This window comes from Monodon monoceros, unplaced genomic scaffold (genome assembly GCF_005190385.1).
Source record: "Monodon monoceros isolate NGI ecotype Baffin Bay Population unplaced genomic scaffold, NGI_Narwhal_1 Super_Scaffold_6, whole genome shotgun sequence".
Classification (NCBI taxonomy): domain Eukaryota; kingdom Metazoa; phylum Chordata; class Mammalia; order Artiodactyla; family Monodontidae; genus Monodon; species Monodon monoceros.
In genome coordinates, this window is record NW_021703783.1 from 36,689,329 (window position 1) to 36,712,644 (window position 23,316).

The 23,316-nt window shown below is 36.9% G+C and overlaps 1 protein-coding gene across 2 annotated transcripts in view; it reads right to left on the bottom strand.

Moving 5' to 3' along the window:
* The window catches only part of SENP1 (SUMO specific peptidase 1), a 64,116-nt gene that overhangs the window by 33,877 nt on the left and 6,923 nt on the right, over positions 1–23,316 (bottom strand). For both annotated transcript variants that reach the window (XM_029204456.1, XM_029204455.1), the window contains exons 3-9: positions 23,159–23,289; positions 22,033–22,114; positions 16,761–16,920; positions 12,859–13,030; positions 5,040–5,143; positions 4,671–4,957; positions 3,066–3,120 (exon numbers count right to left, since the gene is read on the bottom strand). In XM_029204456.1, the coding sequence (XP_029060289.1) occupies positions 3,066–3,120; positions 4,671–4,957; positions 5,040–5,143; positions 12,859–13,030; positions 16,761–16,920; positions 22,033–22,114; positions 23,159–23,289 (991 nt within the window). The remainder of the gene's footprint in view (positions 1–3,065; positions 3,121–4,670; positions 4,958–5,039; positions 5,144–12,858; positions 13,031–16,760; positions 16,921–22,032; positions 22,115–23,158; positions 23,290–23,316) is intronic.

The following is a 23,316-nucleotide window of genomic DNA, read 5'->3' on the forward strand; positions in this document are numbered from 1 at the left end:
GAGATGGTGTGGAGAAAAGGGAACACTCTTGCACTGCTGGTGGGAATGTGAATTGGTACAGCCACTATGGAGAACAGTATGGAGGTTCCTTAAAAAACTAAAAATAGAACTACCATATGACCCAGCAATCCCACTACTGGGCATATGCCCTGAGAAAACCATAATTCAAAAAGAGTCATGTACCAAAATGTTCATTGCAGCTCTATTTACAATAGCCAGGAGATGGAAACAACCTAAGTGTCCATCGTCAGATGAATGGATAAAGAAGATGTGGCACATATATACAATGGAATATTACTCAGCCATAAAAAGAAACGAAATTGAGCTATTTGTAATGAGGTGGATGGACCTAGAGTCTGTCATACAGAGTGAAGTCAGAAAGAGAAAGACAAATACCATATGCTGACACATATATATGGAATTTAAGAAAAAAAAATGTCATGAAGAACCTAGGGGTAAGACAGGAATAAAGACACAGACCTACCAGAGAATGGACTTGAGGATATGGGGAGGAGGAAGGGTAAACTGTGACAAAGCGAGAGAGTGGCATGGACATATATACACTACCAAACATAAAATAGATAGCTAGTGGGAAGCAGCCGCATAGCACAGGGAGATCAGCTCAGTGCTTTGTGACCACCTAGAGGGGTGGGACAGAGAGGGTGGGAGGGAGGGAGACGCAAGAGGGAAGAGATATGGGAACATATGTATATGTATAACTGATTCACTTTGTTATAAAGCAGAAACTAGCACACCATTGTAAAGCAATTATACTCCAAAAAAGATGTAAAAAAATAATAATAAAGACAAAGGAACCTGAGGCAGTGGAAAAAAAATTAAGACTCAATATAATGTATAATAAGGAAATATTACTTATACTGTACAGAAAAGGAAATTGAGTTCAAAAGAATAATTTGTTTTGGAAGAGCCAGGATCAGAAACTATGTATGTCCAATTTCAAAGACTATGTTCTTTCTATTATTATAAAGTATCTTCTAATAAACCAAAGTATTAAGCCAAAATGGAGATGATGAGTATTTGGGCTACTCAAGAGGGTATTTCAGGCTTTCTAGGAAATTCATTTATTTAATACAGATTTATTTACTAAGTACCCATGATGTGCCATGCACTATTATGGGCACCAGGTGGTAGTGCAAAGGTACTAGTACCGAACAAAGTACAGAGATAGAAGTATTGGAAGGAAAGACTAATGCTATCAGGAGAAGCCAGAGAAATGTCCTGAGAAAAAATTAACACCTGAGTCAGATTCTGAAAAGCAAAATAAGAGTGTAACAAGTGGACAAGGAGAGAAAAGGAATTCCAGGCAGAAGGGGAAGGGTTGGAATGTACAATGGCACAAAGGCATAAAATACATGGCACATTCTGGGAAATAAGGGCAGATCTGCATTGCTGGAACTTAACCGAGCTGGAATGCTGGGAGATTAAGAATAAAGAGCCAATCAATCAACCAAGCCTTGGGAGAGCAGGCTCCAACTTTGATAAACAGCATCATCCAATAAGCCTTACCCAAGACTACTTCTTGTCCATCTCACTCTTCAGTCATCACTAGGAGAAATTCTCCATAAAGGAAAGGCAGACTCAGTAAAGAACTGAAGAACTGAGAGCACCCATTACATGAAATCAACTTTTTCCCAAGAAAGAACACCTATTTTTGCACATACATGTAAAGCACTTTTATAAGTGTTTTATCTGGAAGTTAATCTTCACAACAATTCAATAGTAAGGTATTAATACTCGCATTTTATTGATAAGGAAACTGAGGTTTAGAAGAGTAACTTGTCCACAGTTACATGAAGCCTTGAAAAGGCAAGATCAGAACCCAGGTCTAACTCAAAAAAATAAAAAAGTATAAAGAATAAAGCATCTAAACTATAAAGTCTCCTTGAGAAACTATAACAACGGGAGAATTTTTTAAAATATCTAAAGTTTAGAACATACAGGGGAGCTGCAAAGACATAGAGGAACTGAGATGAGAAAGAACATTTTATTATCCTTAATCTTCTCAATGGAAAACTGATACCATTATTATTCTAGCAATTGAATTGCTAAGGCCAGATATGGCAAAGACATAGCAATCTGAGTAGCAACTTATTGGATTACAGAGGAAGAAGTACTTGGTACCTCTCAGAGGGGTCAAGTTTCATATAGAAGATCACATTTGAATTGAGACTTAAAAGATAAGAAAAAGACTACTGCCAGATAGACAAGTGGAGGGGGGAGAAGGGGAGCATACCAGGCAGAAGGCACACAATGTGAAGGTAAGAAAATACCTATCATCTTATATGTCAGCGTATAATAAACACATGAAAGAATCCAGTATTTACACATGGTTCCTTCTCTAACCTCCACTGTGTTTCTCCTCAAATGTCACCTTATCAGAAACTTGCCATGACTATCCTAGATAAATAGCACCCCCAGACCCTAGTCTATATACTACCCTGCTTTATTTTTCTTTGCAGCACTCATCACCAACAGGCGTGTGTTTATTTGCCCATTTGTTGTCTATCTGTCCCCCATCCCTCCCCTTACACCCCTTACAATTAGAATGTAAACTCCTTGAGAGCAGAAACTTCATTTTGTCCACTGCTGTTATCTCCAATGTCTATACTAGTACCTGGCACCCAATAGACTATCAATAAATACTTGTTAAAGGAAAGAACGCATGATAGGAAGCAAGACTTGTGGAGGAAGGGTGGTGTATACCATACTAGGAGTTTGGGCTTGATTCTATGTCTGATAAGCCACCCTCAAGGGAGTTTAATGAATGATTAGATAAGCATTTTAGAAAGATCACTCTGCAGAATGGAAGATGGACTAAAGAACAAGGCAAAGAATGCATTAGAAAACATGGTGGAAAATGGAATGAAGAACAAAATGGAGGCTGGAGGAAAAGAGATTCATCAGGAAGTTACTGAAATAATTCAAACAACATATAAGAGAGGTCTGAGTTGAGGCCATTTTATATTACTTAGATCTTAGTGAAGAAATGGTGATTAAATAGAGGGAGAACAATATGTTAAAAATGTCCTTTAACCAAAGTTTACCTGGGAGTTGGAGTCTGGGAATCTTTCACTTTGAGTAAAATCACAGAGTCTGATCCTAAACAATAAAACACAAGAGCATATCATTATTAACAAAATTCCACATGGCTGTACCTTCTAGATGTCTGTAGTTTAAGTTCCTATACTTTGTTATATTCTATTTCCATAAACATAACATAGCATAAGGATAAAGGTAAGATGGAAGAGAAAGAGAGGCAGGTCCATTTTCACTGAGCCATAAATAGGGCTTAGTGAAGAGCCTGCCTCACAAATAAAGCAATCACTCTAAAAGAAAGTATATATGCCCTTCATCATCTCCTCCTGGGCTGAGCTTGCTCCCTGTGCTTCTTCTTTCTATTCCTGGGAAACAAGAATGTGCCAAGATTTCTCAAAAGTCTTTAGTTCATGAGCTACCACAAGACTGAATAAGGTGAAAGAGGGAAGGGGAAGGAGGAAGGGAAGAGAGGGGAGGGGACAAGAAGAGGAGGGAAGGCAGAAAGAAAGAGAGCAACCGCTATGTGAGAAGTAGCAGAGTCTAAAGAGTATAAATTCTATTATTCTACCATTTATTTTCTATTGATAGAGGAATAAATCATGTCCTTCTAAAGCACTATGATTAGAATCGCATTTAGAATATTTAATAAATGGTACAAGGAAAGTAATTAAACAGTTCAGTGTAGTATATTTGTTCCAGTTTAGCTGTATCTAAGCATCTGCCATACAATGCATGCTTCTGAAATTAACAGCTTTTAATAACAGTTCTCAGTAAATCACCTCACAAAATTTAAGTTTTCATGAATATGTGTAGCTATATAATGATGTCACCAATAATTTTAATCTCCAAATGAGAATTTTAAGAAAGTGAGGAATAGATTAAAAAAAAAAATTAAATGACCTGAAGAAGGAGGGGAAAGCCTTAGAGACTGATCCAGCAAAAGATCCCTAATGGCTAACCACTTAACATAAAACTTGTTTTAAGTTACATGCCTATATACATACCATAAATACACACATAACGCATACTTAAAGAAGGGGCAAACTAAGCAAACAAAAAAAAACTACCAGAGCAAAACTTTTAATTAACTGGAATGCTAAGAGACGGAATATTTTGGTTAGCTGAAAGTAAGGTAGGAAACTTTGTTTTCCAAACTTGCCGATGACCATTCCAAAATGCATAAGGCTACTATACAGGTTTTGTAAGTAGTACTTGTATAAGAACTTTTACTTTAGTTCTTAATTGATGTTCCAAAACTCCTAGAACTTCAGAGTGCTTAATTTTCATTGTAAAGTACTAGAAACAGAGACAGTACTGAAGTAATTGGGCTTAATATACTCTGACACAAGACTGCTCAGAAAGTTAATCTTTTAAATAAAATATTATAGGAAATCATTTGCATCTCCATGTAAGAAAAAAGTAAGCTACTTATTATATGCTTCATTTACTCGTGGCACAGCTAACTGAATTAAATGTATGTAAGGTATCTTGTATCTTATATCTTAATTAAGTTACATGTGTATTACTACCTTGCCTATAATTCACATGGATCCAATAAACTGTTAATTGGCTATTAGGGTTCAAAATACAGTTATACAACACACCATTTTTACCTTCAGATTGTGTATTTGAAGCTGGTAAGTTATCTGGCTGATGTGAAAGAGAGTGGTGATGTTGGGGTTGATGGAGAGGATCAGAATCTTTGGATCCAAATGCAACAACATCTGGGGTATAAGATGATATGGAAAACACATTGTGGGACAATTGTTCCTGGGCAGTTAAAATGCTGGCCAATCCGGATGATGAAGTATCAGAGCCAATGATCTGGGTTGCACAAGAGTTTCCATTTTTAAACAGTGAGTCTTTCAAAGTATTCTTACTGGAACTAAGACATCGAGACCTAGGAAGAGAAGAATAAAACTTCAATATCAAATAACAAAATGCAGAATTCAATTCATTTGAAGAATGTTTCCGTGACTCACAAGTGTAAAGGAAAGTGTGTGGTGGGTTTGGCTACAGAAAACTGTTTCCCTGTGACCATCTGTAGAAGCTGTCTGTAAATCTCTCGTTCTTCCTCTTGAACTGTCTATAAAAGAAAAAAAAATCTTAAATACATGCAATGAGGCAAATGTTTCCCAAAGTAGTATCTAGACTCCCAGAAGCTCTGTCAAAGCTCTGGCAGCGTCCTCACAATAATTAAGAATTATGGTTCATTAATAATACGCTAGAAAATTATAAAGTATACATAAGAGGAGTTGAGTGAAGCAAATACCAGACAGTATATTTTGGAAAATTATGGGGCATATACGTAAATAACAGCATAGAGAAACTACAGGATACGAAAACAGAAGGCCACTTTTGTGTCACTTATAGAGTGCCAGAAATAAAACATTTGAGGACCTCTAAATAGGACTCCAACAAATCCCTTGACTCCTAATACCTGTTAGAAAAACCACGAGGAGGTAACCAGAACAGTCAAGTGGGATATCTTGCTAAAGTTTCCTATTCTATCCAATTTTTAAGAGTGTAAATATTTTCCAGAGATGGTTTTCATTATTTACTTTTTTCCCCCCTCAAGTCCCAATACTGAATTTAGGGAAAAGCACATACTTTACATCTACAACATAATTCACTTATTGACTTAAACACCTACTGTGCTCCAGTCACTAAGATACCGCACTGAATAAAGTCCATGCCCTTGTGAAGCTTACATTACAGTTGAAAGACTGACAAACTAGTCAAGTAGTATGAAGAAAATGAAAGATAAAGGAATAGAAAGTGATGGAGGAGGAACAGCAAGAACAGGTAAGACCTTTCTAAAAAGGTGATATTTCAATAAAAACCTAAATCAAAGGAAGAAATCAGTCATAGAAATTTATAAACAGTATTCCAGGTAGAGTCAGAGCAAATGCAAAGGCCCTGAGACAGAAATATGCTTGATGTGTTCAAGGAATAGTAAGGTCAGTGTGAATCAGGAGAAGAATAATAAGAAATGAGGTCACTTAGCAGAGAACCAGATTACATAAGGACTTGTAACTATAATCATGGTAAAGCATCTACTCTGCACAGATCCCCTGAAGCAATGGGCTGCATTCATTAAATAACATGCCCCAGCATTTTCAAAATCTTATATAGAGTTTAATACAAGCACCAATCTTCACAAAATAATTTTAATACTTTGTGCCAGTGCTAGCAACATCCTACACTGTGACATTTCAATATGCACATAAGCATTTCATTCAGTTTCAAATGTTTGTTAAAAGCACAGTGAAGGGACTTCCCTGGTGGCGCAATGGTTAAGAATCCGCCTGCCAATACTGGGGACACAGGTTCAAGCCCTGGTCCGGGAAGACCCCACATGCCGCAGAGCAACTAAGCCCGTTCGCCGCAACTACTGAGCCTGCGCTCTAGAGCTCACGAGCCACAACTACTGAGCCCACGTGCCGCAACTACTGAAGCCCGCGTGCCTAGAGCCCATGCTCCGCAACAAGAGAAGTCACCGCAGTGACAAGCCTGTGCGCTGCAACGAAGAGTAGCCCCCGCTTGCCGCAACTAGAGAAAGCCCGTGCACAGCAACGAAGACCCAGCACAGCCAAAAATAAATAAATAATTAATTAATTTTAAAAAGCACAATAAATAAAGCAATTACCTATGCAAAGGTAAAGAGACACTAAATTTTTTCTTCTTGAATCTTTTTTTTGTACATAGTAAATTTCAATTACATTGTCAGTGTAATGTTACTGCTCTAACATGATACACCTTGTACTGTGCTGCATGACAACTCCTTATGAGAAAGAGCTATCCTTAAATCTGAATAGTTGAGTGATCAGAAAAGGTAGAACTAGTTGAGCATTTGGTGGCAAAATAGACCCAAGAGAAAAAACAAATTTGCAATATTCTATATGAAGAAAATACACACCATTATTTTATCCGTTAGACATTAATATTATATTCAAGATGATGGTGGTCTTCTTTTTTAGTGTTTGTGAAAAGACTGTCTACAGTATTAAAAACCATAATTAAAATAAATGCCTCTTTATTAAAACATAAATTGGCTATTATGAAAATTCTTCAAGTAGATAATATGAAGAATGAAGCATCATTACAGATTATTAGATTGTAAGAGAGATCTTTGCCAACCAACTCCACTGTGATCTATATACAGGAAAGCTGTGTTATCTGGCACTTTAATGACTGGAATTTTGAATACCCCTCCATGTAAATCTTGACTCCACCTTCCCACTACACCAAGTAACCTAATCCACAATACTATGGGGTTAACAGTATGTTGCTTTCAGGGGTGGTAAAATGGAAGGAGGGAAGGGAAACCGTAAGCGGAATACCACACCTGAGTCATGGATATTAACTCAACCATTTTAGTTCATTTTCACTGACCCTACAAACTACATCTTAAAAAGCTCTGACTGTATTATCATAACATAGGGAGGAAAGTAAAGCAGATAAACTGGTGTAGGAGGTTACTCTGCATACCAAGGGAAAATAAAAAATATGCCCATCACTTAAAGACCTCCAGAGAACACCAAGAATAATGAGATAGAAAGGACCTTTATTTGTGGTACCCTAAACACTTCAACCAAAAGGGGAAACATGAGGTGGGGGGAAGAATAAATCAGGAGCTTGGGATTAACGTACATATACTACTATATATAAGATAGACAACCAACAAGGACCTACTCTATAGCACAGGGAAATCTACTGAATATTCTGTGGTAACCTATATGAGAAAAGAATCTGAAAAAGAATAAATATATGTATATGTATAACTGAATCACTTTGCTGTAAACCTGAAACTAACACAACATTGTGAATCAACTATAATCCAATAAAAATTTTTTTAAAAAGACTTAAACCATAAAAAGTTAAGAAACATTTCCCTCCTTCCTGATATCACATAGCGAAATGTTTTCTTGAAAAACATTTTTATACTTAGGACTTCCCTGGTGGCACAGTGGTTAAGAATCTGCCTGCCAATGCAGGGGACATGGATTTGATCTCTGGTCCGGGAAGATCCCACATGCCGCGGAGCAACTAAGCACACATGTTGCAACTACTGAGCCCGCAGCTGCAACTACGGAAGCCCGTGCGCCTAGAGCCCGTGCTCCGCAACAAGAGAAGCCACCCCAATGAGAAGCCCACACACTGCAACGAAGAGTAGCCCGCATGCAGCAACAAAGACCCAACGCAGCCAAAAAAAAAAAAAAAAAAATTTTTTTTATAAATAAAACATGAATAAACCAAGGAGCCATTAAGCAACTCAGCTAATGCAAATTACAAGAAATCTAGATTAACTGAACACAAAGAGTTGATTTTTAAAAATAATTTAACACACACAAAAGTCCCCCACAAATCTTTTTCCCCAGTATCTTCAAAGAAAAGCTTCTGTCTGAGCATGAACAACCTCAGTCATTAGACAACATAAAATGAACAGAAATAAATCCATATTCCAAATAATTATCTGAACTCCTTCAAATCCCATACTTTCAGTTTAAACTGATTTATGGTTTAAAAAAGAAATTACAGGGCTTCCCTGGTGGCGCAGTGGTTGAGAGTCCACCTGCCGATGCAGGGGACACGGGTTCGTGCCCCGGTCCCGGTCCACATGCTGTGGAGCGGCTGGGCCCGTGAGCCATGGCCGCTGAGCCTGTGTGTCCGGAGCCTGTGCTCCACAGCGGGAGAGGCCGCAACAGTGAGAGGCCCGTGTACCGCAAAAAGAAAAAAAAAAGAAAAAAAAGAAATTACAGAAAAAAGGTTAAGAAGTTTTCACTGTTCTACATGTTTATTTGGAAGTTACAAGAATTTATGTTTTTTTTTAAATGATGCAAGGCACTTTTCTTTTTGGGGCTTCATTAAACAATAAAACACTGGGTATATTACATTTTATTTAGAACCATTTCGGACAAAGAAAGAACAGTCTAAGCAACTCTCAAAATAACACATCCCTGGTGGCGCAGTGGTTGAGAATCCGCCTGCTAATGCAGGGGACACGGGTTTGAGCCCTGGTCTGGGAAGATCCCACGTGCTGCAGAGCAACTAGGCCCGTGAGCCACAACTACTGAGCCCGCGCGTCTGGAGCCTGTGCTCCACAACAAGAGAGGCCGCAATAGTGAGAGGCCCGCGCACCGCGATGAAGAGTGGCCCCCGCTTGCCACAACTAGAGAAAGCCCTTGCATGGAGAAACGAAGACCCAAGACAGCCAAAAAAATAAATAAATAAATGTGGGGTTTTTTTTTAAAAAAAAAGAATTTTAAAAAAAGGAAAAACTGAAATTATAAAAAAAAAGAACACATAAGATTTGGCTTTACCAAAAGCAAATGCAAGATGCAAGGAGATAAGTCACCTGAAACTTCAAACATAATCCTTTTTTGGAGCATCTGGTACTATAATGTAAAAAAAAATTCTTTCTATGTACATAACATTAAACTATTTTCTACTGAGAAAGCAAATTAGGAAATTGAGAGGAAAGGAAGCTATAATTGGATAAAATGTTAAAGGAAGTTGGCTAACGTTATGTTTCAAACCTAATAGAGGACCAAAGAAAGTTTAGTAAGTATAAGGACAATTAGTAAAGTATGTTTTTCTTACAAAAAAAAGAAGAAAACCATCAGTGACATCCATAAGGCAGTCTAACATTTTAAAATGCTGCTCAATATGTAGCAGAGAAGCATGTCTGGAAACAACATATAATTGAAAAGAAACTACTTGTGTTTTTACTATTTAACATTTCTATTGTCCCTAATATTTTTTTCTTTCCTAAACAGAAACTCTCATCCTCTGTAACAGTGCTAAGAGAACCTTCTGTGATAATGGAAATGATCTCTGTTTGTACTGTCCAATATGGTAGCCACTAGCCATATATGGCTAATGAGTACTTGAAATGTGGCTAGTGTGACTGAGAAACTACACTTTTATTTAATTTGAATTAACTTAAATAGTGCACGTGGCTGGTGGTAACCCTACTGCTGTGGTCCGCAACCTTTTTGGCAACAGGGACCGGTTTCGTGGAAGACAATTTTTCCTTGGAACGGGGGGAGGGGGGGATGGTTTCGGGATGATTCAAGTGCATTACATTTATTGTGCACTTTATTTCTATTGTTATTACACTGCAATATATAATGAAATAATTATATAAGTCAGCATAATACAGAATCACTGGGAGCCCTGAGCTTGTTTTCACTTGCCACTCACTGATAGGGTTTTGTGAGTCTGCAAGCAATTGATTTATTGTGGTCTCTGTGCAGTCAAACCTCTCTGCTAATGATAATCTGTATTTGCAGCCGCTCCCCAGCGCTAGCGTCACTGCCTCAGCTCCACCTCAGATCATCAGGCATTAGATTCTCATAAGGAGCACGCAGACTAGATCCCTCACATGCACAGTTCACGGTAGGGTTCGAGCTCCTCTGAGAATCTAATGCCACCGCTGATCTGATAGGAGGCGGAGCTCAGGCGGTAATGCGAGCGATGGGGAGTGGCTGTTAATACAGATGAAGCTTCACTTGCTCACCTGCTGCTCACCTCCTGCTGTGCAGCCCGGTTCCTAACAGGCCAGGGACCGGTACCGGTCTGTGGCCAGGGTGTTCGGGACCCCTGCCCTATTGGATAGTATCGTTCTTTAATGTTGCCCTTGAACCAGCCATCAGCCAAGTGGTGGTACAGCCACCACCTGCATATTTCCAAATTCTTCATCCTCACGTATTATCTTCAAACCCGTCGTAAGACTGAACAGCACAGTGGTGACATGTTAATTCCGCAGATAGCTGCATATTCCTGAAGGTGTTAGACAACTCCAGAAGTAAGATTCATACACAATTCTCCTTCTTTAACATAAGCAACAGATGTCTCTTGGAGATCCCAATATTTCCATGGAAAATAACTTTTCCTCCAGCTTATAAGCTCCCATCAATATTTTAGTCCAGGGGGAAAAAGTAACATTTTAATCTGGATTATCTGTAATATCCAAGACTAAATATCTAAATAATCTGTTGAGAGTTTCATTTAATAAAGTTTGGTCCAATATTTCGTCTCGTGCATATAACACGGGTTACTCCTTATTTCTACACTACAGGTGACTTGCTTTTCACAGCAGATTATAGACCTAAAAACAACGGAGGCAAAATTCCCTGCATCTCTTGTTCCATAGGATAGATTCAATCTTTGGCATCTTTTTGACACTGCAGAAGGAAAGATGAACCAGCTTCATGTCCTCCCTTGACCCAGCCTGTGGCCTGGAAGGTGGATTGGAAGGATGAAAGTATTGGGTCAGCCCAAGTCTTCAGGCTGGAAGTGGAGGTGAAAGGAGGAGGGGCTGAATGGTCCCAAGGACTGGCTGGCTAGTGGGTGAATGGGGGGCTTACAATGAACACATTCTAAAGGGCACTGGTGATGCGAGCAGCAGCCACACGGGGCAGGGACAGGTTTGGGAGGCCTGTACCAGCTGCCATGCTGTTACCGTCTTGGTCCCCACAAGTCTCTTGGTACCCTGCTGGCTGCCTGCACTCTAGCACAAGCACAACCCCCACAGCTCCAGTAACTAAAAAAGAATTATTTATGTATGTAATAACTGATACGCAGATAGTACTAAATTCAATGTTTCAAAAGGTACAGTGAAAAATAAATCGCCCTTTCATAACTGTTGCTCAGCTCTTATCACCAAATGCAACTGGGGCCAGTTTCTTGTCTATCCTTCCCCTGGATAATTATGATTTACTAGCTCTGTCATCCTCTGCTTGAATATTTTAGATTCAATACAAATTTAAAACCAAAAAATATACAGCATTTTAAACTATGTAACAAATAATCAAGTTTTGCCACCTAAGAGATCTTCACCGCCAAATTACATAATTATTTAGCACATAATGCTATATTGCTGACTCCACGGTCTGTAAGCGCCAGTGGACAGGAACCACATAACCATGCTGTATAACAGAAAGCATACCTTCTAGACTCCTGCAGAAGAACTGGGCTGCAGGCTGGCCATTTATTAGTTGTGTGACCTCTGACCTTTACTTTTCAACTTTGTAAAATGTGGTTATTACCTCATCTCTACCTATTTCACAAGGTTAAAAGAATTCAAAACAATAATACATGTGGAAAGCACACTGGAAACTCTAATGCTATATAAGTATGAGGTCATTATTATTTATCTGTATCTCCACAGCAACCAGTCCAAAGCTGACTAGATGCACAATAAATATTTAATTGAACAGGTGTAAGCACATCTCCTTATTGTATAAATTATATGTTATATATAAGGAACTGATTTTTTCCTAAGTTTACTGAATGAATGTAACATAGTGTCAACACAACATCTTTCTTGTGGAGAAAGTTTATGATCTCAAAGATCTTACTCAAATGAAAGGATGTAAATTATTTAGCTGGCTTCTTGATTTTTCTTTTATATTGAGGAAAAATTATCCTAGTAAGAAGGGCAGGTATCAAATCCAGCAAGGTTAACAGCTTTGCCACATGAAACTAGAGCTTTAATAAGGGTCCAAAAGAGAACAGAGATAGTTTGATGTATGAGAAGCCACTCAGACAATACTGAAGATTAAGTGTGCTGTCCAACAGGAATAGAAGATGGTAAGAAAAATACTGAAGTCCTGCTAAAATATCTCCTTACTTTCTTTAGAAGAGATGTTGGCACTCAAAAAGAGCAATTAAGAAAGAAAAAAAACACAGAAAGGATTAATGGAATGGTTAATAAACATCTAAGTCAGAGGGAACACATGGCTGAATGTAGGGAGAGTCTACCTTTTAGAAGCTTTTGTTGCAGGTTTTCCTTACCTCTTCTGCTGTACTAATGTGCCGCCTCTGAGTTTTCTTGGGGCTCAAAAGATTTCGACGACATGAACCACTCCAAGATGGACTTGGAACAGGCTTAATAGGAAAAGATTTTTCATATGCAGACACATGACAGTGATGGTTTGACTTTCCTGTAAAAGTGTTTGATAATCCACTAAAAAAAAAAAAAAAGTTTGTAAAAGACAAGAACAGTAAGTAAAAGTCTAACCAGGTGATTATTTTCACTTTTAAGAAATAACAAAAACAAAAATTAGCAGAATGACAGATGTACCCTGTGAGGGAAATACACAAGAAATGAGTTGCTGCATTAGGTTCTGCCACTTAGGAGGTCTTAAACTGCCAAACTATGTAATTACCAAACACCTAAAGTTGTATTTCTTAGCTTCGCCATCTATAAGTTCCTTTGGTCAGGAACCATAGACCTGTGTGGTATGACAAAAAGCCTATCAGATTAGACTTCTTCAGAAAACCTGGGTTCTAGGTGTGCTAATATGCACACACTTTCTATTTACTCCCTGCAGTCCCCTCTCCCAGCCTTTTGGAGGGAATTACTTTAAGATTAAATATGCAAAGGTGGATAAAGCTGAAGCTTCTCAACTGTTTTTCAATTGAATTTAAGTTTCCTAAAAGACCAACAGAGGGCTCCCAGCCTCCATTAAAAAAAACTAGAAGGCTTATGAGGCTGCATCGCTGTGACTGCTCCTTCTGCCCTCACTATCTACCTCTTCTGAAGGAGAATTTTGCTTTGTTTCTTTATACCATATGTGCCTCAAATAATGGGAAAAATTGGCAAGAAAAATATTTTTGTGGACTCAAAATCCAATTGTATCTCTAAGGTTAGGTTAATAATTTAAAGTTTTTTTCTATGTGCTCTTTTTCAAATATCATTACCCAGCACAGGTACTTGTGCTCAATATAATTAATTTTCTTTCTTTCTGCTGAGGCTGAAGAGTAAAGTACATAGCTGACTAAGCTGAACTTATAGAAATGAACTCTTTAAATCAGTACATGTGGTCTGATCCAAATGAAATCAGACTAGGTCTAAAGAAAATTAAAAAGTACATCTACTCCCTCTAACTCTTCAATCTCTAATGTTTCCTATGTGTGTTAGAGTGGGGAAAGGAGCAAGAACTTGGAATTTCAGAAACACGGTTCTTTTCTTAGGATGGGTAGATGTGGCTAGGAAAAAATGGCAAGGGCAATATAATTTGCTTGGTAAAGATATAATGAATTCCCCACAATGTCTTTTGTATTTATTTTTCCTAGAGTGTGTGTGTGTGTTTAATGCAAAAGATTCTTCTTCCTAAAGAAACAGTATGAGGGCATTTGCGATGCCAGAAAGCAAGGGTGCTACCAACAACTAACGAGGTTGAGTCAGACACAGACAGAAGCCTGAAGGAACTTCCACTAGCCAAAGTTGTGAGAATGTAAGCATTCAAAGAATAATGATTGTAGTAGTGGATTAAACCACACTGAATCCATGACACTGAAAAAAGAACAGAAAAATTCATTTGAACCACATCAAGTGGTGATTAAAAAAAAAAACTTACTTTGAAAATTGGTAATGCAGAAGAAAGATCTAATCACATACCCTGCCTTCCCAGTAGGAAAACTATTTCAGGGTGACCAAACAGCCCTAATTAATGAGGTAGAAAGCTCTCCCTTATAGCAGAGTGCCAATTAATTAGTGTAAAAGAAATGATAAAATTAGAAAAATACTACTTCACTAACACTAAAATTATTATCAGGTCAAAGGAAGTCAAAAGGTACAAACTTCCAGTGATAAAACAAGTAAGTCATGGGGATGTAATGTACAGCATGGTGACTATAGTTAATAATACCATATTTCATATTTGAAAGTTACTGAGAAAGTAGATCTTAAAAGTTCTCATCACAAGAAAAAAATTTTTGTAACCATGTATGGTGATGGATGTTAACTAAACTTATTGTGGTGATCAATATACAAATATTGCATCATTACGCTGCACACCCGAAACTAATATAATGTTATATGTCAATTATACCTCAACTTAAAAAGTACTATCAGCTAAGGATTATCAACTGATATTAATAACTCCTAGGCTGATGTGAAACTGGTCGTTCATAAAATGCCAAAGTAACATCATTTAGATTACATTCTAGTCACAAGGGGGAAGAAAACCTAACTGTACAATTAAGGACCAGAGCGCTATCACTCTAATCTAGAGGTCAATCCAGCATCACTAATGATAGGACTGTAGGTTTTCTAATATGATGTAACACAGCATCAGCTTTTATTAAAGTCAAAAATCTAGTTTATAAAATATACAGAGGATAGAGGACAAAATCATGATACTATGGGAAAGCAACTTGTCAAATCCAAAAGGTGGAACATTATGCAGAAAAAAGTCATGTCATAAAAAAAGGGGGTGCTGTTCAAGATTGTGAGACTTAAGGGTGATAAATACCAGATGCGATTTTAAACTGCATACTGCTTTGGACAAACTAGCTGTAAAGGACACTTTGGGGTCAACTAGGAAAACTTAAATATAACTTATTCAGTGTATAAGATAAAATTTACTGAATGAAAAAGAGAAGATGACTGACTGAAAAAGATTACAAAAGAGTATGCACAATATGAACTCGGTTTTGGAAAAAAATGTGTGCAAACAGAAAAATATCTGGAAGGACATGTACTAAGACATTACAAAGGTGACCTCTGACTGGTGGGAATATGATGTTTTTATTGTTTATTTGTGCTTATCTGTATTTTCTGATTCTGTACAAAGCATGCGCACTGTTTCTGTAATAACATTATTTAAAAAAATAACAGCATGGCATTATTGAGGAAAAAAAGCAACTTGCCAAATGATGCATACAGAATATCTTTAATGAAGATAACATATTATACATTTTATAGTATTACACAGCATATATATCATTCTATATCTAAGCAAGAGAAAGTGAAAAGAAACAAGCATAAGAAAAGATCTGGAAGGAAACACATGAAGGGGAAGGGAGTAAGATTGTGAGTAGTGGTCAAGGGATCTTTGGCTTTATTGGCAATGTTTTAACTGTTACAATGTGACTGTGTTAATGAATACTTATGTAATTTTTAAAAATATTAAGAAGTGGGGAAGACAATCCCTGGGAGTACTCACACATGTTTCCAGAGTCCATGTGCTGATAATCACAAAATAAAATAAAAACCATCTTGTTGGTTTTAATCAGCACCAGAAAGCTTAGCTTTGACTAAGCAGGAAATTGAATGATCCCACATGCCTAAAACCATCACCAGAGTAATATTTAAGAAGTCATAAATACCATATTAAAAAAGAAATATTTACTAATATAATAAAGTACTTGAGGGAAAAGTTTCTAAGCCAAACTTCATCTGCCTTTAATAATCAGTAGAAGTTTGGTGAGGGAATAAGCAAGGCTTATAAGTTAGGCTAAATATGATCAAGTTTTTTCTGAGTCTAATTTTACAATAGAAGTAGTTGACTAAGGTGTAAGGTTGCTTTGGTTTAAGTCAGGTCTCCGCTCACATGAGAGCCTATAAAATGTGCTGGTTTCTTTGCTACCGAAGTTGCAGAAATTGATCAATTTTCACTTTAAGGTTCAAAATAGCCATATTGATTCTGAAGGGTCCCAATACACTCATATCCACCAAGATTTCCCTCAAAATTCTCTCCCTCTAATTATAAGATTTGGCTGTCACCAAAATCCAGCACAAGATAAATTAAAAGTTGAAAGTTCAAAATGAATTTGTCCGTATCTCTATGGTTTAAAGTTCAAAAGTGGTGTTTGTTACTTTTTAAAAATGCCAATGTAACAACTATCTTATAGCCATTTTCCTTTATATTGGAGGAAGAGCTTGTGAACTGAGCAGCCAGAATACTTACCTTGAGGTCTTTCGGGTTTCGAGGTAAAGACTTCGGCTGTTTCTTGATTTTTGTAAAGTTGAACCTGATGCTGGAGTGGAATTTCTCCACTGGCCATTTGCACTCTGGCCAAAGGTTCTTAGGTCTCCTGAGCCAAGAAAACTGTCTGAGGAAGGGTTGTCTAGAAGAATAAAAGTTTGAATAAATTAAACAAATACCTATACTGGTTCTCCATATGACTGCAACCATGTCCAACATTGTATTCCAAAGTAATGTGGCATATCACCATGTCTCTAATGGAAGAAAGATCCCGGTCTCAACTGCCAGTAAAGTCTGCAGTAAGGGAACTTCTACAAACTATAATTGATTCAGCCATACTAACCTGAAAATTGATGAAGGAGCTGAATCCTGCCACAGCCATGTGCCTTATCTGCATCAATGTGACTCCGTGGTGTCCACCAAAAGTCAACATTTTACCCCAACTATATCTTGCAAGCACTCCCAGGCCTGGGCCTGAAAGAAGGTAGGCCAGACCAGTAAGAAAGCAGGTGGAGGGCCAAGGAGAATTGTAATTCAAATGAACAACAGTTATTGCTTAATAAGCAGCTGGTGTCACTTTCTTGTTTTAATTACCGTGTTCACGACTCAGGGGCTCTAAGAGCAGAGATAACCTAATTGCTGCTTATTCTGGCCGGCTTATGGCAGGAATGACCCGTCATTATGCATCTGGTTCTGGTATGATAACCTTCAGTCACTTAATGTTATAATCATCAGACATATCAATACTCGGATGCTTGCTATTGCAATCAGACTAAGCGAGGTTTAATTATTATTTGAATTTTCTGACTTGTGGCTTACAAACTGGGGTGTAAGTTTGTAAGTTTCAGCTAGGAGTAGAATAATTGTTATAGCCTCCTCTCTCCATCAGCAGGATGGGACAATTTAAAACAACACCTTCAAAATAACTTCAGATGTTAGGCTATGTAACTGAGGAGCACCAGTAGAAAGACAAAAATTTAACTCTCTACTCCCTGAATTTTGTCTAATGCCAACATCACTTTGAGGATCCTCTTTCAAAGCATATTACTATGGAACTTTGCACAATATTATGTATTTATGTTATTTAAACTATTTAATGTAGCTTTTGATACTCTATCCAAAAAGTTTGGCAGCTGACAAAAGTATCAGTTTTGTATTGTATTGGAATTTTTTTTTTTAAGCTGATCAGGATTATCAGAATTTAGGCTAAATAAGATGGAAAAAAAGCAGCAGTCAGGGGTGGTATTAGTACCAGTTGATGCACCAGTGGATGACCTAATTTACTTTCAAAATGAATTACAACCTTTTCCCTTTGTAATCAACAACTATGCTTGACATCTATTACTATTAATGTAAAAATAAGAGACGTGAGGCTAATGAAAATGAGTTTCATTAAAGGACCAGAAAATCATTATCTTTAAGCAAAGTAATAACAGTAGAAATCTTCCTCTCTCATACTTTTTTTTTTTGTTAAAATTTGATTAGGGAATGATCTAACTAGAGATGTCTACTTGAGGAATAAGTCTACCAAAAAATGCAAATTTGAGACCAAGGATAAACCAGAGTAGCCTCCTCAATGGCATCTGACAGAGGTTTGGGCTTTAAAATTCAAGGGAAAAGCACAGGATCAGGCAATCTGTTCCACCAGAATAAGGTGGTTCCATCCCCACTCAATGAAATCACTGAATAGTGCTCTACTGCTGATGGGATCAAGCAAAGCTAGAAAGGGATCAAGCAAAGCTAGAAAGGGACCAACAGGAGGCTGCACTCATTCTTTTTTAGTTGACAGTTTAACCCAGTATTCTGTCATCATTAAGAAGTCAGATTGCAAATGTCACAAATAAGATTACTTATGTGTACATACACACACATAGAACTATAGGGAAATACACCAAAATTTTAACTTTGGTTGTGTTCCAATGATAGAATGATGGGGATTTTTCTACTTTTCTCTACAAATTTTCTACAAGGACAGGCAGTAATTTTATGGACATAACGAAATTTTATATTTTATAAAAAGTGTGTCAGGCAATCACTTAGTATGAAAGTAACCATCAGTTGCTCCTGTTAACTTTCAGGTTTATTTAGTTATTATGAATACAGGATGCTTTAGTTCCTCTTACCTACTAAATGCCTATTTGGCAACCTAAGTTAACATATTTTCCAAAGATAAGACATTGACAATGATTCTAAGCTTGAGCAAAATCATTTTTTTTCATCTTAAGCTACTTTTCTTTAAGGTTTAAAATGTTTTAATGTTCTTTTCAATTGTGCCCTTAATAAAATCAAGAGGTCTTCAAGTCTGACCAGCACTAAGTTATTAAAGTGAAAATGCTGCATTTTCTCTGCTTTCTAAATTTAAAAAAATGTTTTTAACAGTCTAATCTTGAGATTAAGAAGCAAATATTTAAAAAGCTTGATACAGAGAGGCAGATCTAGTAAAGTATAAATGGGAAGCTCCAGACTCTAGTTTCTGAAGTTTGAGTTTTTCCTGTGTTTGTTTTCATCTTAGTGGAGGAGAGGATAGTAAGGTAGGAGAGGAGACAAAGACCAGTACAGTCAGAATGAGGAGGCTGAGGCAGGTAAACTGGGGACCCACATCTAGTCCAATCAAGAGGTAAATCTCAAGGTGACTGACCACAGAAATCAATGTGGAAATTATTGGAAAAGAATAGGAGCTAAGAGACAATATTCTGCAGGACTTGTAATGAACAAGAATGGGTGTGGCAAAGGAACAAAGTTAAAAAAGTACACAGTAAAAAGATCTGAATTAAAGTCTTTATTATAAGAAAAAAGTATACAGACCCTTGGCATTCACAGATTGAAAGTTCTGATTGTCCGTGAGCAACCTAAAAGGTCTGTGGCATGTCCTAAGCTTGCTTGGTCAGGGGCTAAACTTGGTAGAGGCATAAATCTGAATCCTCTGCTTCAGGCTGTATTTTAGAGAATGAATCTAATAGCTCAACAACCCCATTTCAATATGGTTTTATTATTTGCTGTTGGTATTCTCTAGTCATCACCATGTATAAAGTAACTGTTATGAATTTTTTTCTTTTCCTAAAAAAATGGACTTCAAGTGAGAGATAAAAACTCTGGCATAAGATTTTGATATAGGGATCAAATTGTGGCATGAGGACAAACAGAAAAAATATAACCCTCAAGAATCATGTAACTGAGTAGAAAGCCAGCACTCTGGTTAAATACCACCACAGTCAAAAATATAGGGACCTGAGATGATCTCAGAAATATCCTTTGTGAGTATCAAGGGTCCACTGAAATTTAAAAGAAAAAAGCTAAAACAAATTATTTTAAGTCATGTTATTTATAATAGCTGAAAATGGAGAGGGTGAATGGGACCTAAACCATAGACAAAATGAAGGAAATGAAGACACAGGCCCATTATCCTAAATCACAGGCCCCTGGATCCAGTTGTGTTTCTACATTAAAAATTTTGATGATTTTACAAAGATAACCTGGTATATACTATGTAGCACTTCTAAGTATAACCTGAAGCAGCACCCTGTTATCAAACATACTGATATGTCTACAGTAAAATGTGTAAATATTCATATTTACAGAGATAAATAAAAGACAAAACATTTAAATGTCAGTTAAATGTCAGTTCGTGTAGCTTTTGCCAAGTAATGAATTGAGCTCAGGTCAGGTTTTGATGTCAAATAAATTATGAAAATATTCTTTGGTTTTCAGAGCTTTTTGGATTTTGGAATTGCACATAAAGGATTGTGAATGTGCATATAAATTCCATGGATTATGAGAAATCAACAGAAAAAGGTAAATAAGAAGAATAACAGGTAAGCAGATAGAAAATTTTAAAAATATATATTGGGCTAAAAAAATCATATTTCAAATCATACAATGTGTACATAGATATATACTCAGATAAAAAAACAGAGAAGACCACAGGGTTAAGTAAGAGTTGAGTTAGCCAGGAGACCTTGATTATAATTTTCTATATATGATTGTTTACTATTAAGCAATTACTTTAAACAAAAACCAAATATTCTGTCCAATGGTAAATCAGCATACAAAATTACAAGCAAACACAGCCTGAGTTCAAATGAAAATATTTTCCACTCAACTGTCCTTCCCCTATGATCAATACTAATAAGCTATCAAGCCATATTTCAGGCTCTCTGCTCATCAGAAAGGCCTTTTCAACAATAATGATGGCAGAGTTAACTTTCTGAAAAAATTAACTGATTTTTCTATACAATTATGCACATACGATGTGGACACCATTTCCCACCCCAGAAGAGGAAATCCAGTGCCCAGGGTAAAGTACCACCCACCTAAATGATATTTAAATATAATATAAATCTAAAAGAGCATCATACTAACGTCTTTTTAGGGGAGGAGATCTCATCTTGCTGACAAAGAATCCTGAGGAAGCCAAATAACAACAATAATTATTATTTGCATTTCATATTTATTATCTCAACTTATCTTTATAAAAATCCCATTGAAACAGGTTCAACGGTATGGCTAATATTCCCATACTTGGGTCAGGTGAGGAGATTAAAGCATGAGGAGTGAAAAGACTTTGGAAGACCACTATAATCTTCCTGGGTCATACTGCCAGGAGACTAACCAATAAAAAACTCTCAAGTTTCCCCAAGACAGAGCCAGATCATTGGAAATCCAAACCTTAGAAAGGGGTCAGATGAAAAGTCAGGCAGGCCAGGGGCTAGGAAAAGCCTAGAGAATGCTGACTTCTGTCATGGATCACAAGTTGAAAAGGCAAGCCCTTGAATATGCAAGCATGGCTGTGGCAGGTGCTAGACAGAAACATGTAGTTAACATTTCCTGCCCTAATGGAGGGACAAGCTTGGGTAGAAATAAATTTTCAGTATTTATGATTTCAAGCAGAATACAAATAGGCTAGCTCTGTGCTTCAAATCAGTATAAGTAACCTTTACACCACATACACATATCTAAAAAAAAAAAAAAAAAAAGCCAAAAACAAAGCTGTATTGCTTTTAACAAGGGCATAATAGACAAGGAGGAGAATGGATTCTAAAAAAAAATCTCCCTTTAAAAAATATCTGGTTGAGACTAGATCAGTGAAGTATTATAGCAACCATACACAGAGAGCTCATTAAAATGATGTTTTAGTGGAGAAAATACCATTTTGCTTTTGACAATGTTTTCACTTTTAGAGACAGTAAACACAAACAACTTGCTAGGAAGAAGTCTGAAAGGTAGAAATGCCTTGACTCCAAGTAATGTGTCATACCTGAATAATAATTTGGATAAGCTGCACTTCTTGTAGAACAAGTATACGATCGGTCCAAATTTCCTCGCCTGGAAGGTAAAATCTAAACAAAACAAAAGTTCTTTCTTAAACCATATTTTTTACAATAAAACAAAAACTTACACTAGGAAAAATATATAATTAAACAAGATTATGACATATTTCAGAATGCAATATAATTAATTATAATTATATATATTATAAATAAATTAAGCTACATACTAGTAAGAAAGGAAAACATGATGAAATGATTAAGGCTTCAAGGGGAAAAATGGGCAAAATATCTGTTACACAACTTAATTCAAAGAATGCTCATTAGAAGGTAATACGTATTTAATATAGCCTGTTCTCAAAGCCAGGTGTATCACATATCAAAGCAGCTGAAAAATCAACCTGGTTTTGATTCTCTTCATAACTTTACAGGACAGTTCTTAATCAGAGGTGCTGCTGCACCCCAGTACAAATCTGGAAATGTGTAGATATATATTCAGTTATCAAAATGATCACTGGGGGCAGATGCTACAGGTATTCAGTGCCCAAGGATACTAAACATTCTGCACACAGCAAAGAATGGTCTCATCCTAATTAGTAATGGCTGCCTACTGAGAAAGACTGCTTTATTAACAGTCCTCAAACCTTGGAGATTTTTTAAACTGCAGATTCTGATTCAGCAGGTATGGGGTAAAGCCTGAGATTCTGCTTTTCTAATAAGGTCTCAGGTGATGCTGCTGCTGCTGGTCCCTTGAGAAACTAAGCTTTATAGAACAGATGAATTTCAGAGCTACTGTATATTTTCATAGTTTCCCCCCATTTAATGCTCAGCAATTTTAAGACACCAGTTTAAAAGAACGCTGATCTCTGTATTAGTTAATTGTAATATTCAGAGGAATAATAAAGAGTTTCTAAAAGGTATCATTCTCCAAGAATTTGTACATAGCCTGGCTCTTATTTAACTTTAACGTATCAAACAGAATTCCAAATACTAGCATTACTGAGTGTAAAAAGTTTACATATATTCTTGTGCTTTTGAGTGTGGCATTTAAACTCTATCAGATGAAAACTTAAGCCAAAATAATTCATTAATTAAGGAAAGAAAATTATTACTAACCTGATGGTCAGAAAGTGAAAGCTGGTCCTCTGGAAAACCTGTTTGTGACAGGAGATGGGTTTTGAATATGGAGTTGTGGTTCACTAAAGTTACTTCTCCAGCATCCATCCTCATCCTATCAGCAGTATCATCTGGGGAAAGAGTCCGGATTAGTTCAA